Source organism: Heloderma suspectum, chromosome W (assembly GCF_057233095.1).
Source record: "Heloderma suspectum isolate Gila_16-S chromosome W, 16-S_ref, whole genome shotgun sequence".
Classification (NCBI taxonomy): domain Eukaryota; kingdom Metazoa; phylum Chordata; class Lepidosauria; order Squamata; family Helodermatidae; genus Heloderma; species Heloderma suspectum.
The window spans coordinates 59,406,797-59,424,876 of NC_139475.1; the positions used below are offsets into that span (position 1 = coordinate 59,406,797).

General features: G+C 50.6%; 1 protein-coding gene across 1 annotated transcript in view; it reads left to right on the forward strand.

Moving 5' to 3' along the window:
* Positions 1 to 18,080, forward strand: part of LOC146334064 (receptor-type tyrosine-protein phosphatase S-like) — a 256,868-nt gene that overhangs the window by 121,199 nt on the left and 117,589 nt on the right. Inside the window, 3 exon segments of the mRNA XM_084824914.1 lie at positions 5,767 to 6,029; positions 13,694 to 13,787; positions 14,658 to 14,873. Coding sequence (XP_084681040.1) covers positions 5,767 to 6,029; positions 13,694 to 13,787; positions 14,658 to 14,873 — 573 coding nt within the window.

Here is an 18,080-nt window from a genome sequence, read left to right on the forward strand (position 1 = left end):
AGATTTATATGCGTAAATTTCGGGGAAGTAAAAAAATCATCCGAAAGCCCACGGACTCCACGTGGCCTGAGGGGGTCGCTCCGCAGCAGATTCTGCAGGTCGGATTCTTAGAAATCCAAGCTCATTTTAATTCTATTTATTTATTTATTAAATTTATTAATCGCCCATCTGGCTGGTCACCCAGCCACTCTGGGCGATGTACAGCATACAATAAAACAGTTTAAAACAATAAAATTCTACAATAAAAACATTTTCTAAAATACCCTAACCCACCCCAAATGCCTGCCTGAACAACCACGTTTTTAATGCACGACGGAAGCTCATTAAAGAGGGGGCATGACAGAGTTCCCTAGGGAGGGAGTTCCACAGAGTGGGGGCCACCACAGAAAAGGCCCTCTCCCTCGTCCCCACCAGTGTAGCTGTCCTGGCTGATGGGACAGACAGAAGGCCATCCAAGGCTGATCTTGTTAAGCGGCCTGTCTGGTGCTGCTGGAGGCGCTCCTTGAGATAGGCTGGGCCGGAACCGTATAGGGTTTTAAAGGTCAAAACCAACATCTTGAATTTGGCCCGGAAAACAACTGGTAGCCAGTGCAGCTCCTTCAGTACTAGAGTGATGTGATCTTGCCGGCGGCTGCCTTTAATCAGGTGAGCCGCCGCGTTCTGTACCAGCTGCAGCTTCCAAACCGTCTTCAAGGGTGACCCCACATAGAGCACATTACAGTAGTCTAAACAAGAGGAGACCAGGGCATGTACTACCGATGGGAGCAGATGGTCAGGAAGGTAGGGGCGCAGCCGCCATATCAGATGGAGTTGGTACAGTGCTGTCCGGCTCACAGCTGACACCTGAGCCTCCATGGACAGCTGGGAGTCCAAAATGACCCCCAAACTGCAGACCTGGTCTTTCAAGGGTAGCCGTACCCCATTCAGCACCAGGTCAGCATCCCCCAACCTCCTCTTGTCTCCCACCAAAAATACCTTGGTCTTGTCAGGGTTCCGCTTCAGCTTGTTCCTCCCCATCCAGCTACTCACCGTCTCCAGACATTTGGACAGGGATTCTATGGCCAACCTTGGTGAAGATTTGAACGAGAGGTAGAGCTGCGTGTCATCCGCATACTGATGACACTGCACCCCAAACCTCCTGATGAAGCCCCCAGTGGCTTCACATAGATGTTAAATAGCATCGGGGAGAGGATGGAACCCTGTGGCACCCCACAAGTGAGCAGCCACGGGTCTGAAACCTCCTCTCCCAGTGCTACCCTCTGGTACCTGCTGGAAAGGAAGGACTGGAACCACCGTAATACGGTATCTCCAATGCCCAACCCCTCCAGGCGGTCCAGGAGGATACCGTTGTCAACGGTATCAAAAGCCGCTGAGAGGTCAAGCAGAACAAGGAAGGAGCATTTTCCCCCATCCAGAGCCCTCCTCATATCATCCACCAAGGCGACCAAGGCCGTTTCTGTCCAGCGGTTCTGGACTACTTGGAACAGCCTCCTGGGACAGCACTCTGCAGACGCGATAGAGGCAGCATAATATTCCTTGTTTGCTGCCTTCACCGCCAGGTGATCGGCTGAAGATACAGCTCTAGCCCGTGTCTGATCGTCTTTGGAGCGAGACTTCCGCCACTGGTGCTCTAGCCATCTCACCTCCTGTTTCAGGGCTTGTAACGGCGGATTGAACCATGGTGCAGTCCGAGCCCTGTTCATAGGGATGGCAGAGAATTTCTCCACGAATCTCGGGGAGGCCGAATGCCAACGCATTCGGCCCCCTGAAATTGTTGGTGAAATTCTCCACCACCACCACCCCCCCCCCCGGGATGGGACTTACCTCCCTCGAATGTCCCTCTCGGCAGCAGGTCCCGGCGGGAGTTCGGCGGCGGTTCGTCGGGGGTGGGGGCGGCGGCCGGTCTTCCGACCGGCTGCCACCGCCGCCATTACAAAATAAAGTAAAAAAACCCAAAAACACCCGTGATAGGCTACGTAACGATTTACGTAGCCTATCACGGCTAGATTTCCAAAGTCAGCAGTGATAGGCTACATAAATCGTTACGTAGCCTATCATGGGTGACTTTGAAAAAAAAAAAAAGCTTATTTTCTCTGTAGTCTATGTAAATCTTTACGTAGACTACCGGGACCAAATAAGGAACGCAAATGGCGGCGCCGATGGGTTTGAGAGTCGTTCGTAGGGTTGTTAGAGAATTCTGCCACGGATCCCAGGGGGGACGAATTTCAGTGAATTCGCCCCCCCGGAATCCATGGTGGAACAGAGCAACCCGCCCCACCACCCCGCAAAAGCCCCACGAAACAGAACCTACCTGCCGGGCTGCTGCGGACGCAAATGGCGTCCTGAGTAGGGGACGCCATTTGCGTCCCTATGGCAGCCCCTGATAGGCTACGTAAATATTTACGTAGCCTATCACAGCAAGCCAAAAAAAAAAAAACGGCGTACGCAAATGATGGCAGCGGCTACGGCGGCCGCCATTTGCATTCCCTATTTTTAGCCATTTTAGCCTACGTAAATATTTACGTAGGCTATTACGGTGAAAAAAAGGGGAACGCAAATGGCGTAGTGAGCACCATTTGCGTTCCTTTTTTTTCTGCCATTTTAGCCTACGTAAATATTTACGTAGGCTAAAACGGCTAAATATAGGGAATGCAAATGGCGGCCGCCATAGCCGCCGCCATTTGCGTACGCTGTTTTTTTTTTTTGGCTTGCCGTGATAGGCTATGTAAATACTTACGTAGCCTATCACGGCAGCTTTGCTGGACGCAAATGGTGGCCGGTAGGGCGGCCTCCATTTGCGTCTGCAGCAGCCCGTCTGCGGCCTGAACTCCAGCTGCGGACGGCCCTGGCTGGCGGCTCCATGGAGCCGCCGCAGAGTGGAGCTGACCGGGCAGGATTCCAGGGGGAGGAATGGATCGCCTCCCCTCCCCGTAGAGGATTTCAGGGGGAGGGACGGAGCGCCTCCCCCCCACTGCGGATGTCCCTGGACAAAACCAGGTAAGTGTTTCGTACATCCCTAGTCGTTCGTTAATGCCAGTTAGGGATGTACGAAAGGGACTTACCTTGTCCCGCAGCTTTTTTCGCGGTGGGGGGGAGGCGCTTCGCTTCTCCCCCCGAAGTTCAGGCGAGGGAGGGGTGTCTTCCCGCCTCGCCCGGCCGAAATTCAGGCCGGGGGGGAGGCTTCCCGCCTCACCCGGCCGAAATTCAGGCCGGGGAGAAGCGCCCCGTCTCCCCGGCCGCGAACTTCAAAAGAAAAGTAAAAAAAAAAAAAAGAAGCCCCGTGATAGGCTACGTAACTATTAACGTAGCCTATCATGGCTAGATCTGCAAAGTCAGCCATGATAGGCTACGTTAATCGTCACGTAGCCTATCACGGGTGACTTTAAAAAAAACAAAAAGCGCGTACGCTAATGGTGGCCCCCATAGGGAGCCGCCATTCGCGTTCCTTATTTGGTCCCTGTAGTCTACGTAAAGATTTACGTAGACTATGGCGAAAATAAGGGCAACACTCCGCCGCCGGGAGTGACATTTGTAAAAGGTAAGTCCCATCCCGGGGGGGGCGGGGGGGTGGGGGAGAATTTCTCCCCGAACCTTCGGAGGACCGAATGCGTTGGCACTCGGCCCCCCGAAGTTTCGGGGAGAAATTCTCCCCCATCCCTAATGCCAGTAGGAACTTCTGACAAGAGCTTCATAAGATCATTTTTAATAGCAAAGCCTACTCCATGTATTCGTCATTCTTGTTCAGGCAGTCCTTTCCAGAAGAAGGTGTAATCTCCTTTTTCTTCCTTCAGTTGTCCCTCTCCTGCTCTTCGGGTTTCTTTGAGTGCTGCTATGTCAATGTTAAAACGTCTCAGCTCCCTTGCAATGATGGCAGTCTTTCGTTCAGATGGTTCACTATCTGTATTGTCCAGCAGTGTCCATATATTCCATGTTCCAAAGTTCATTTGTCTTTTGCGACCGCTGAACGGTGACCCCACTGGATGCGGTAATCCAGTCAGGGAGAAGATGAGGCAGACTATGTTTAGGGCACCTTTTCTAGCCCCCTCCCCATACGGGGTGAGCAGAGTGGATCCTGAATAGGACTGCTCAGTTGTGGATACAGCTGCCGAACTACTCAACTGCTTCGGTCCTTGAGTCAGGACGACTGAATCTGTATCCACCACCCATGTGCCGGTCCATGACTAGGGGCTTCCAGATTTCACAGTCCTGCCCCCGTTGCCATTCGCTGATTGCCATGGGACTTTTGGTTGGTTGGGTTTAGATTGTCAGGAGCGCCCTAGCTGCCTCTTACAGTCACCTCCAATAGCCAACTTAAGACACAGACGAAAAGGATTCTTTTCAAGGCTTTATTCCTTTTATAACTTAATGACTCTATCAGATGCTAATCACCAGCGACTAAGCAAGGAACAGCCCTGGGGAAAGATAGCTGAGTAGCCTAAGCTCCAGGTAAGGCAGTTGGTCATCGTTTGAAGGAGAATCACGGGAAGACCCTGAACTTATGGGATAGGGAGAGATTCTCCCTCTTTCCCTTAGGTCCTCGGGACGCGACCGTTGCTTGCGCGCCAAACGAGCGCTGCGCCTCCTTTCAGCACCCTCCATCTGTCGCCGCTCCCTGTGTCGGCGCCGAGCGTCCAGCAAGCCCCCCTCCAGCGCTCTCTCGCTGCCAGGGTCACTATCTCTCCCAGGAATGCTGGCATGAGGAATCTCTGCCAGCTGCTGTGCCTGTGAGAGATGAGCTGGCTCCTCTCCCACGGATTGCTGTTCCTCCTCAGAATCAGAACTGCTCTGGGGTCCTATTGGCTCAGTTTCCACCCTGACATAGATTGGGAGACGCCTGTGCGTGAATTTGTTTTATGTATGGAGATCAGTGCACAATGATCAACACACAGTCTTCGCAGAAAAGGCTCTAATCCAATGGCATGAATATCATGACAGTTGGTGGTCCTTTATCTGCTGCAGCCTTCATCCGCCTTCTCAGCCGTTGTAACATACACCTTGTTATCTTCCGCCTGTTCTGCCATTGAGGACTTTCTTGGATTGTTCTTTGTCTGGTTCCTCCCCCTTGACCTTGCTGCCATGGGTGACCCTGCTGGGGGTACATAACTCCTGAGGGCTTCGCTCACAGGGTTCATTGGAACACACAAGCCCACTCACCACAGCAAGGTGACAATCCAGCGAGTGTGACCGCCCCATAGTCGAAGCTCTCTGGGAGATTCACAAAGATTAAAAATAGTGTTATACTATTTATATAAAAACACATATAAACAGTGCACACACAGTCAACATATACCTAAAAACAATTTTAAAACAATCGGGCAAAGACAATCCAGACCAGAAGCTGATTAAGAACTCATTATACGCTGCCAAATGCCCGAGAGAAGAGGGCAGTTTTAACCTGGCACCGAAAAGATAGCAATATTGGTACCAGGCAGGCCTTGTTTGGGAGATCATTCCATAACTGGGGGGCCACCACCGAGAAGGCCCTCTCCCTTGTTCCCACCTTCCGAGCTTTCTTCAGAGGATGCACCTGGAGGAGGGCCTTAGATGATGAACATAGTGTACAGGTCAGTTCATGCTGGGAGAGGTGCTCCAAAAGGTATTCTCCTTCTGGGCTTCGCAGGAGGCATCTGGTCGGTCACTGTGGGATACAGGATTCTGGGCCAGATGGAGTTTTGATCTGACGGAGCTCGGCTCTTCTTCTTTTCTTCTATAAACTCAATTCTCCTTCTCCCCATGTCTTCCTCCTCTACCCTCTGGCTTTTTCAGATCAAACACAAAAACATCGGCCAGGAGATCGAGGTGGATGGGCGCACAACCAAGAAACTGATCACCCACCTGAAGCCCCAGACATTATACACGTTCTCCCTGACCGGCCAGAAGGGCGACAAGGGAGATCTCCAGCAGAAAGTGGAGGTCTCGACAGCAGCCAACATGCTGGGCAAGAAACCAGAAGTGTCCTACCAACACGACATGGATGGCAGCATGGTGGTTACCCTGCCAGAAGTGAAGAGTTCAGACTCGATAGCACAGTAGGTTAAGGGCAGGGAGAGCAGAGCCCCCGCACATTTAATGTTTATTTCTGCATTTGTAAGCCCTTCCAAGACTACATGCAACATAAAGAGAGAGCCAGCATGGTGTGGTGCTTAGAGTGTTGGACTGGGACTCGGGAGACCCATTTTTGAATCCCCACTCAGCCATGAAGCTCACTGGGTGACTTTGGGTCAGTCACAGACTCTCAGCCCAACCCACCTCACAGGATTGTTGTGAGAATAAAATGGAGAGGAGGAGGATCATGAAAGCCGCATTGGGTTCCTTGCAAGAGGAAAAAAGGCAGGGTGTAAATGTAATAAATAAATAAAATCCATCTAAACTTAAAAACGACAACCAGGTAGATAGATAGAACATCAGCAGCAGTTTAAAACAGTACAAGCATTACAAATATTAAATCAACACAGATTTTTTTAAAAAGAAAACATAATAAATCTAATCGGTTTAAATACAGAGCATTAAAACAAAATTAAAAGAAAGGTTCTGAAGGCCTGTTCAAAAACAGACCCTATAAGGGCCATACATGGTTACCTAGGGAGGGAGTTCTGGAAAAACTAGGGATGTACGAAAGGTACTTACCTTTCCGCGGATTATGCTGATGCTGGGGGGGAGGCGTTCTGTCCCTCCCCCCGGAATCCTGGCTGCGGGGGGAGGCACTCCGTTCCTCTCCCCCGGAATCCTGGCCGGCCGGCTGTGCTCTGCAGCGATTCTGCGGAGCCACCGGCCGGCTCCGCCAGCAGCTGGACATCCGGCCGCTGGCTAGCAGGGACGCAAATGGTGGCGGCCGTAGCCGCCGCTGTTTGCGTCCCTGCAGTCAGCCGTGATAGGCTACGTAAACCTTTACATAGCCTATCACGGCTGATTTAAAAACAAAAACGCGCGTACGCAAATGGCGGCGCCCATGGGCGCCGCCATTTGCGTATGCACGTGTTTTTTTTTTAATCAGCCGTGATAGGCGACGTAAACATTTACGTAGCCTATCATGGTGTTTTTTTAAAATCTAGCCGTGATAGGCTACGTAAATCTTTACGTAGCCTATCACGTTTTTTTGTTTTGTTTTGTTTTTTACCTGGAAATGGCGGCGGCAGCAGCCAGTCGGAAGACCGGCTGCTGCCACCGCCGCGGAACCGCTGCCACAGCCGCCGCCACCGCCGCAGCCGCCAGGAAGATCCGCCTAAGGTAAGTCCCATCCTGGGGGGGGGGGGCGGGGGGCGGGGAGCCATTCCGCCACCGATTTCGGGGGGCCGAATGTGCTGGCATTCGGCCTCCCCGAGATCCGTGGCGGAACTTTCGTACATCCCTAGGAAAAACACAGCCACCAGCAATGAGGCCCTGCCTCTAGTGGCTGGCGAGCTAATAATTCCCAAGGGCCAGGCCACAAGCAGTGCCGAAGAACTACACTGTGTCATTTCAGGCGGCAGGGCTGAAGGAGGGTTGGTGGGGTGTGGTTTGTGGAAGATGCCCATTGTCTCCCATTCCAAAATAAACTATTTGTTTTTATTATTTATTGAAAATGTTTCTCATTCAGTTTTCAGCAGAAGTTTCCACAGTGGCTTACTGCCAAGGAAAAAGCCTTACAGGGCTAAAAATGTGGTGGGAAGAGTTAATTTTACCTTGCTTAGTTTTAGATGGTGTTTTAGTGGTTTATGGTAGGAAGGAGTAGGATCCTGCAAGAAGATTTACAAGTCAGGCCAACTGGAGGGGGGAAGAGATGTGGGGGGACCGAAGGTGCCAGGACGGAGGCCTTATCAGGGACTAGGGATGTACGAAAGGTACTTATCTTTCGCGGATTATGTTTATGGTTGGGGGGAGGCGTTCCGTCCCTCCCCCCGGAATCCTCGCCAGGGGGGAGGCGCTCCGTTCCTCCCCCGCTGGAATCCTGGCTGGCCGCCTGTGCTCCGCAGCAATTCTGCGGAGCCGCCGTCCAGCTCCGCCAGCAGCTGGACATCCTGCAGTTAGCCGTGATAGGCTACGTAAATGTTTACGTAGCCTATCACGGCTGACTTAAAAAACAAACAAACGCGCGTAGGCAAATGGTTGCGGCCACGGCCGCCGCCATTTGCGTTCCTTATTTTGGCATGTCTTAGTCTATGTGAACATTTACGTAGACTAAGACGGCGAAAATAAGGGGAATGCAAATAATTTTTAAACTGGAAATGGCGGTGGCGGCAGCCAGTCGGAAGACCGGCCGCCGCCGAGCCGCCACCGGAGCCGCCGCCGCCACGAAGATCCGCCCAAGCTAAGTCTCGTTCCGGGGGGGTGGCAGGGGGGTGGCGGGCCGTTCCGCCACCGATTTCGGGGGGCCGAATGCGCTGGCGTTCGGCCTCCCCGAGATCCGTGGCGGAATTTTCGTACATCCCTATCAGGGACTCAAGGTTGTAAACCAGCTCAGCCTGCCAAGAGGCCAGCACAGCTGGAGAGGTGTGAAAAAACCCAGCTCATCCTCCCTGAGGGAAGGGGCAGGGAGGGATGAAAGAGCTAGAAGCTGGGTAAGGAACAGGATAAAAAAAGACAAACAGCTGTCCTTCTTTGTCCTTTGGTTTTCCATCTGGTCTGCGTGGAAGGTGTTGGAGCACTGGCATTTAATGAAGGATCCTACTTGGAGGTGTGAGTAGACTAGGGTTATGTAGTCTTTTATTCTTTTAGTCTATGTTGGGTTTCCAAACAGGGAATTGATATTTGGGGAAATTCTTAATTGTACTTTGCCTTATTGCTTTTCTCATTCCCTTACCCCTTACTTGTAAATAAATACCTACCTCAAAATTATTGCTGCTATTTCTTTCCTGGGTCAGTGCTAAATTCAGTGGCTACCATCTCCTGCACTGGGTAGGGAGGAGGTTGGGGTGTCTTCGTGGGCTTGGCTGAGCTGGCTCTGAGAGGGGGGCAGTGGATCAAGGGGGGCTGGTTGAGCCCAGAGAGCTGGCCTTTCGTTCGTTCGTTTATCGCCCATCTGGCTGGTCACCCAGCCACTCTGGGCGATGTACAACAATAAAAACAGTTCATACAATAAAATTCAACATTAAAAACATCGCATTTCTAAAATTACCCTAGCCCACCCCAAATGCCTGCCTGAACAAACACATATTTAATGCGTGGTGGAAGCACATTAAAGAGGGGGCATGGAGGAGTTCCCCAGGGAGGGAGTTCCACAGAGTGGGGGCCACCACAGAGAAGGCCCTCTCCCTCGTCCTCACCAGCCTAGCTGTCCTGGCTGATGGGACAGAGAGAAGGCCATCCGAGGCTGATCTTGTTGAGCGGCCTGTCTGGTGTTGCTGGAGGCACTCCTTGAGATAGGCTGAGCCGGAACCATATAGTGACCCCACGTAGAGCGCATTACAGTAGTCTAAACGAGAGGAGACCAGGGCATGTACTACCGATGGGAGCAGATGGTCGGGAAGGTAGGGGCGCAGCCGCCATATCAGATGGAGTTGGTACAGCGCTGTCCGGCTCACAGCTGACACCTGAGCCTCCATGGACAGCTGGGAGTCCAAAATGACCCCCAGGCTGCAGACCTGGTCTTTCAAGGGTAGCCGTACCCCATTCAGCACCAGGTCAACATCCCCCAACCTCCTCTTGTCTCCCACCAAAAATACCTTGGTCTTGTCAGGGTTCAGCTTCAGCTTGTTCCTCCCCATCCAGCTACTCACTGTCTCCAGACATTTGGACAGGGATTCTACGGCCAACCTTGGTGAAGATTTGAACGAGAGGTAGAGCTGCGTGTCATCCACATACTGATGACACTGCACCCCAAACCTCCTGATGAAGCCCCCAGCGGCTTCACATAGATGTTAAATAGCATCAGGGAGAGGATGGAACCCTGTGGCACCCCACAAGTGAGCGGCCATGGGTCCGAAACCTCCTGGTACCTGCTGGAAAGGAAGGACCAGACCCACCGCAATACGGTGTCTCCAATGCCCAACCCCTCCAGGCGGTCCAGGAGGATACCATGGTCAACAGTATCAAAAGCCGCTGAGAGGTCGAGCAGAACAAGGAAGGAGCATTCGCCCCTATCCAGAGCCCTCCTCATATCATCCACCAAGGCGACCAAGGCCATTTCTGTCCCATGCCCAAGCCTGACGCCCAACTGAAATGGATCTAGATAGTCGGCTTCTTCCAAGTGTGCCTTCAACTGCATCACCACCACCCGCTCAATCACCTTGCCCCAAAATGGCAGATTCGAGACTGGGCAAAAGTTGTTCAGAACTTGGGGATCCAAGGAGGGCTTCTTTAAGAGCGGTCTTATCACTGCCTCCTTCAGGGCTGATGGCATCACTCCCTCCTCAAGGGAGGCGTTCACCACCGCCCTGATCCCCTCACCCAGACTCTCTCTGCAGCTCGTAATGAGCCAAGAGGGGCAAGGATCAAGTAAGCAGGTGGTCGGACTTACAGATGAAAGCACCTTGTCCACTTCATCTGAAGGAAGAAGCTGGAACCAATCCCACAAAACCGGTGTGCCACAGACCGCCTCTTGCTCACTAACTGTATCCACAGCGCACGGAATAACACTCCTAATCCGATCGATTTTATCTGCAAAGTGCCTTGCCAAGGCCTCACAGGAGGCCTTAGAATGCTCCAGCAGTTCCGGACTACTTGGAACAGCCTCCTGGGACAGCACTCTGCGGACGCGATAGAGACAGCATAATATTCCTTGTTTGCTGCCTTCACCACCAGGTGATCGGCTGAAGATACAGCTCTAGCCCGTGTCTGATCGTCTTTGGAGCGAGACTTTCGCCACTGGCGCTCTAGCCATCTCACCTTCTGTTTCAGGGCTCGTAACGGCGGATTGAACCATGGTGCAGTCCGAGCCCTGTTCGGGGAGAGAGGGCGTTTCGGAGCCACCCGATCTAACGCCCCAGTGATTGCGGCGTTCCAGCCACCCACCAGGGTCTCGACCGAGTGGCCGTTGGCGTGCCCCAGAGAATCCCCAAGCGTGGTCAGGAATCCATTCGGATCCATAAGACGCCTGGGGCGGACCATTTTAATGGGTCCTCCACCCCTGCGGAGGGGTTGTGGGGCCGAGAAGTCCAACATCACCAGATAGTGATCTGACCGGGACAAGGGGGTGGTGGATATACCCCCGACTTCCAGATCACTCCCTGCTTCTCCAGAAACAAACACAAGGTCTAGCGCATGACTGGCTACATGGGTGGGCCCAGTTGGAATACGGTGCAGCTCCCAGGAAGCCATGGTCTCCATGAAGTCCCGAGGTGCTCCTGTGAGGATGGCCTCCAAATGTACATTGAAGCCCCCCAACACCAATAAGTTAGGGGACTGCACACGCATATCAGAGACCACCTCAAGCACCTCGGCCAGGGAGTCGGTCGCGCAGCGGGGTGGGCGGTGCACGAGCAGAATCCCCAGAGTGTCCTTCGGGCCCAACCTCCAGTACATGCACTCAGCAACCTTGGTCTCCTGGAGAGGGGGTCTGGTGAAGACCAAGGACTCCTGGTAGATAGCAGCCACTCCCCCCTCCCCGATCCCCAGCCCTCGGCTGCTGTGCGCACGAAAACCTGGCTGGGCACATGGCCGCCAGAGTTGGAGCAGCGGCCTCAGCCAGCCAGGTCTCCGTAATGCATGCCAGGTCCGCACCCTCATCCCGGATCATGTCATGGATGAGGGATGTTTTCTGGGTAACAGACCTGGCATTGCAGAGCAGCAGACGAAGCCCAGAAGGTGGAGTCACGCCTCCCCAGCCATTCTTTGGCTCTGGGCAGGCCCAGAACAGGGGACAGGTATTACGCATCTCTCCCCTGTTCCCCTTACCTGGCATGGCCTGCCCTTAGCGCTCCGCCAGCGCCTGCTGCCCAGCCTCGGTATGTTCTGGCCCCCAACACTCCCCCCACTGCCTCCATCAGGTGGACACATGCCCCCTCGCTCCCGCCTATCAGGCAGGCTACCCACCCCTAAAAACACAACAGAGTCCCCCAGAAATTAAAAACAACAACAACAACAACAACTAAAAGAATCCCCTGAAAAGTAATGCCAGGCAGAAGTCCACAGGGAAGGCCTGGTGTTGGCGGCGGCAGCAGGAGCAGGAGGTCCGCCTCTTCCCCGGTGGTGGTGGTGGTGGTGGTGGTGGCTTCTCCTGCAGGCCCTGGCTGCAGGCCTTCCTTTACACTTACAATATAATATAAAAACAAATGACAGCAAAATGGATTTAAACATGTCAAAGCAAGAGCATTTTTCAACAGTAGTGGATCCCTTGAGAGCCTTTTACAAGCCCAACAGTCCACAAAGGGCTATCAAAAGGCCATCTTGCTCCTCATTTCAGTTGCAGGCAGCAGTAAGGAAGAAGAGTAGCAACAAGGCCAGGGGGCTCTGGGGGTTGGGAGCAGCCCTCTGCTGAGGAGGGGGTTTTGGCAAGTACCTGACAATGTCGACCCCAGCCCTACTCAGCAGAAGCCAGCTCCTTCTGGCAGGCATAGGGAAAGTGGGAAGGGCATTAAGTAGGAACAAGGGAACCTGCCATATACATAGGTCAAACTATTTCTCCATCTAGCTGTCCTCTGACAGGCAAGGGCTGTTTAGGGTGTGAGGCACTATATCTCCTCCTACCTGATCCTTTTCAGTTGAGTTGTTGCCAGGGATTGAACCTGGGACCTTCTGCACACAAAGCAGGGGCTCAACCACTGGGCTCTGCCCCCATCAGCATAAGCCGCATTCTGTCATGTCTGACTTCTTATCCCTCTGGCCCAGTATCGCCTCTTCTGACTGGCAACGGCTCTACAGGGTCTCAGATAGAAAAGGGCTTTTCCAGCACTTGCCACCTGACCCTTTTTTCAAACAGAGGTGTCAGGGATTGAGCTGGAGGCCTTCTGCATACAAAGCAGGTGTTCTGCCACTGAGCTAAAAGCTTTTGTAGCCTATGCAGAGCCCACTTTTGTTGCCTGAGAATGTATAACACTTAAAACATGTTCCTGAGTGAAGTGGGAGATCAGCTGACGTGCTTCTGTGTGCCCATAAACATGCCCTCGGCTGGCCAAGGTGGGTCCAATGAGTCCAGGACTCTTTTCCCCCAGTGGGTCAGCCAGAAGCCAATGGGAAGCTCGAACGCAGAACCCAACGGTGACATTGACCCTCACCAACCCCTGTAGGTTGTCCCCAGCCAATAAGTAGAAGTAAACCAAATTAATAATATCTTGCTCTGGACCATGGGTACTGAACCTCTTTCAGCCCCACGGCCAAATTCCATTTTGGAGAAGCTCTAGGGGGCTGCATTTCAATAGTGGGTGGGGCCAAAGGGAAAAGGGATGGGGCCAGAAATACCAGTATGAGCTTAAAGTTCATACTGCCAGGACCAAAGCCTTAGGAGAGGCATTTCCACCTTTTAGAATGCATGGGGAATGACACAAAAGCCAGAAAAGCACCAAACGATTGGTGGTCATGGAGAAGGGAGTAGAGCGAGGGGAAGAAGATTCTCTACCCCTGCTCTAGGCATTACAGAGGGGAATTTTGCATGGTTGTGGGGCAGAGGGGAGCCTGCTGGCACAGGGCCTCTCTTTGCAGCTTTGGTCCCCATGTTCTTTGAAATATTTCATTACTCTAAATCTTCTCAGCTGGATTAGTTCTTCTCTCTCATTGTCTCTTTTCTTTACTTGTTCTCCACCCTGATCTCTCTCTCTCTCTCTCTCTCTCTGACTAAAAGGGCATATTATATTGTGGTTGTCCCCCTGAAGAAATCCAGAAGTGGCCAGTTTCAGAACCCGTACAGCACTCCTGAAGAAATGGACTTGGAAGAGGTGAGTGTCGGGATTAGCACATGCCCTCCCCGCATGCCAAGGCTTGCCCAGAACATTTTATGATCTGAAGCACGATGACCCAGAGAGAGGGCAAAGAATCCCTTGCTGCTCAGACACAATCTGAGCTTGTGTCCCAGAATCCTCTGAGGCATTGCAACGACAGCTGGGTCTTCAGAGCCTTCCTGAAGACCTGCAAAGAAGGGGCCTGACAAACCCCCAATGGCAGCTGATTCCAGGCCTTCTCCCTTGTACTCATCAGCTGAACCACCCTTGGCAGTACTCATCCTCAGCGGTCCTTCTCCAGGAGCCCCTGCCAAAGGAAGTGAGGTGGGTGGCTACCAGGAAGAGGGCCTTTTCTGCTGTGGCACCCCAGCCGTGGAATGAGCTCCCTAGAGAGGTTCGCTTGGTGCCTACGTTGTATTCCTTCCAGCGCCAGGTGAAGACCTCTTTATTCTTCGAGGCATTTTAGCATTTTAGCTTTCTAGACTGTTAGCTTTGGTGTTTTCAATCTGTATTTTAAATCTCTGCATTGCTGCTAGGTTTTACTCTGGTTGTATTCTGGTTGTATTTTTATATTGTGGTTTTAATGCTTTTATATTTTATATTGTTTTACCCTGTGCTTTTTGGTTTTAATTTTTGTGAACCAGCCAGAGAGCTTCGGCTATTGGGCAGTATAGAAATGAAATAAATAAATAGATAAATAAATAAATAAATAAATAAATAAATAAATAAAATAAATAAGGGAGAAGAACCTCTGTTGACAACCAGATTCTTTTCCTGCATTTTGTGCCGCCCTGTTTTTTCTTCTTCTTTTTCTCTCCCACAAGTCCCACCTATTTTATTTGTGCCTCCTTGTGTCTCCTTCACCAGTTGATCCAGGAGATCTCTAGATTGCAGCACCGTACCCTCCATCATTCCCACCAGCTGGACCTCCACAAACCATACATTGCAGCCCACTTCCACTCCTTGCCCACCTTCTTCATCCTTGGGGATATGAAACATTATGAGGGTTTCAACAACAAAGCCTTGGAAGCTGGACAGAAATATGTCATTTTCATCCTGGCAGTGCTGCGTGCCAACGAGGCTGTAAGTCCCATCCCAACCTCCCAAATTTCCCCAGCTCATGATGCGCAGGTGTGTTATGTATCAAGCATCAATTCATGGAAACATTTTTGTGCAGCTCAAATGCAAAATAGGGATTCTGTGCAAGTTTGGAATGGAGGGTTTTTTTAGAGCTTTTACTCATGGCTGTTTACAGGTTCTTTAGATGATGGTGACCCTCCAGTTTTGCTTCAGTGAGGTTTTTTTAGAGTAGGGAAAATGCAGCATTTAATTGTGAAAGTGCAAAAAGGCATGATTTCCTCTTCTGTGTTTGTGCTATTCCGCTATGCCACAGTACCACCTAGAGGTTATGTAGCAGAAAAGCAGGAAAGGAAACACTCCTCATGTAGCACTTGGATCTTAATTCTGCAACAAAACTGAAAGTAGAATTAATGGCCAGTTATCAGCCTTGTGTAGAAAAGCTCTAAGTCTCCTTTTTTGTTTGTTCATATCCTGGGCACTACTCTCCACTCATGACAGAGCTCAGCAAAGCACGGGTGGGCAATTTGTGGGCCTGCAACTCCCATTGTAAGGCTCTGGGGAACAGATAAGCTCTGTAGTTTTGTGGACATTGCAAATGTGCACCCTTTAAGCTTCTCTGATCAAGCATAGGGCAGTTCTTAAGTCCAAATGACCTATAGCTCATGCAAAAGCCCTTTACATGCCACTCTCCATTAAAAACAATTTTGCAAATTCGGGCTTAGGGTGTTATTTTCCTTTATTTAGGAAATCTATATGCTGCCAAAACATGAATTAGGATGGCAGATTAAGTTCTAAAAATTCCCAAAATGCCTTGGAAAATCAAAAAGATTTTGCCTCGTGCCTAAAGGATATACAGAGCATGTGCCAGGCAGGCCTTTCTGTTTCATCAAAGAGATGCCACCAACAGAAGCACCCTCTCCCTGGTTGAAGAGGGGAGAGGGGAGGAAGATGGCGATGGAGTAACATTAACTAGACGCAGCTCCCACCTACACTGGGACAAGTGAAGCTGCAAACATGAAAAATCATAAGGCTTTATTCACAGCCAAAGGGAGGAGGAGATTAAGAAAGAGACGGCAAACTATAAGTCCCAGAGAAGAAAAGTTGGAAAAGGAGAGGAAGAAGAAACAGCTTAGAATCAGAAGCTTCCTTCCCTCAAATGGGGCTACGTATGCCGTGAGTATCAAAAACAGTACTAAGAATGGACTGGCGGCATTGGCCACAACCCCTATAAGCACCTCAGTCTGCCAAGAGATAGAAAGCAGCCTATTAATTAAAACCCCTGTGAAGGAGAATGCAGGAAAGCATAAATTGCTGGGACGGGAAGTAAAGAAGGCAGGTTATGCAAATATGCACATCCAAATTGCCCTCCTCAACAGCTGGGTGAAATCTGCTTTATATCTGCAGAAACGCCAATCTTAATTCTAGAGCATTTAAATAGAATTGAAGGGCAATTAGGAGCCTTAATCCAAACGCACACTCACCCAGTATCCAAGTTAGAGCAAAGAGGTGAGAACAAGGACCATTGTTACACGCCCCCCCCTCTTTTAACCCTGAGCGAACGCAGTATGTACAACACAAGACAAAAGGGAGAGTACAAAGAATACTCCAAACAAATCAGGTCCTCATATGCTTCCCAAAGAAAGATGCACAGCTTTGGTCAAATAAGAAAAGAATCCTTACCTCTCTGGCAGAATTACTGAATTGTGTTATACCCCCATTGGATTTAAAACACTTCCACTTTCTGCCATCGCAAATGGACTGCAAAAGATTATTCCTAGACTTTAAGTCAACAACTGTGCCTTTGCAACTTTTCCACTCAGCACAGTACCTAAGAGGATATAGTATAACCCCTCAGAGAGTTTTTAAAGAGCTTGGAGTTAGAGCCCTTGCCAGAGTCAGAAGGGTTAACTATGGCACCACTTTATCATCGACAATTCGGACAGCTGTGGAGGAGTCTAGCCATGATAAGAAAGATAAACTGCTAAAGAATAATTACTGTGAGCTGGCTGCAAACCACCCAGTCGAGCAGGATGGACTCTTAAAATTAAGGAACAAACTGGATGAGCTACTAATACCAACGAGAATCAGATTACATGAAGAAGATCTGGCCTTGGAGAGAGATAGCGATACTTTAGATCTTGACTCTTCTACCCACACAAGTCTAGCCCTTATGAGCTCCCTGGACCAAAATTTGGGCACCCCTGATAATTTAGACTCCGATATGAAACCAGCTGATAATGTGGGACTGGATAATAGACTGCTCCACTCCTTATTGACCAAGGAAAAGCCTATGGTAACAATGACCCCAGAAATAACAGCAATTTCAAACCTACAATCATATAGCAGAATGGCTAAACCTGACACTGGAAATTCACTTGAGCTATGTATGCCACAGACTGTCATAATGGATGACAGGGAAGTAGAATTAGAGATGGAGGCACTGATGGGGACAAGGGAGTTGACCCCAATAAGGCCACTCCCTGCACTGGAAAGGAAGAACTACAACTCCTATGTCATGTGTGAAATATCTTCAATAGACCTAGAAAGGACGCTGGATGAGATCCAGACCTGGAGGCCTCAGACTTCTACTGAGAAACTTATAGAAGGATTACAAAATTCAACAAGTATTCAGCTTAGTACAGAGCCAGATGATGCTGCAGAAGCAGACTGCCAGGCCCCTCCGATACTCCAAGTCAGTGCCCCCAGCCCTCAAGGGATGACTGGACACCAAGGGATGACTGGACACCATTTAAAATCAGGTGTGTTATATCCCCAAGCTGATTCCCCATTGGGAGAGAATTGGATGGACTCACCTGTCCCCTCAGTTGGACTGGTCTCAGAGCTAACAACTGAGCTGAGGGAAGAAAAAAAGAGTGCCCAGGAGTTGGAAAGTATCACTCCTGAGTCCCAATGACACGCAAACAGCCAGCATATAAATAAAATTGGCCTTACAACATGGAATATAAACGGCTGGACTGGAATCCTGCAGGACTCTGAATCAAAAGACTATCTCTCTTCCAAGGATATTGTACTGCTACAAGAAACATGGGTCCAGGGGAATTTGCTGTTTAATGGTTTTCAATCATATTTTGTTGGAGCAGTCCCTGGGGAGGGACACGGAAGATGTAAAGGAGGTTTAGGAATCTTAATTGCTACGTCTTTGTGCGTAAGCACAAGGATGCTGCCATCCTATAAACAACATGCAATGGC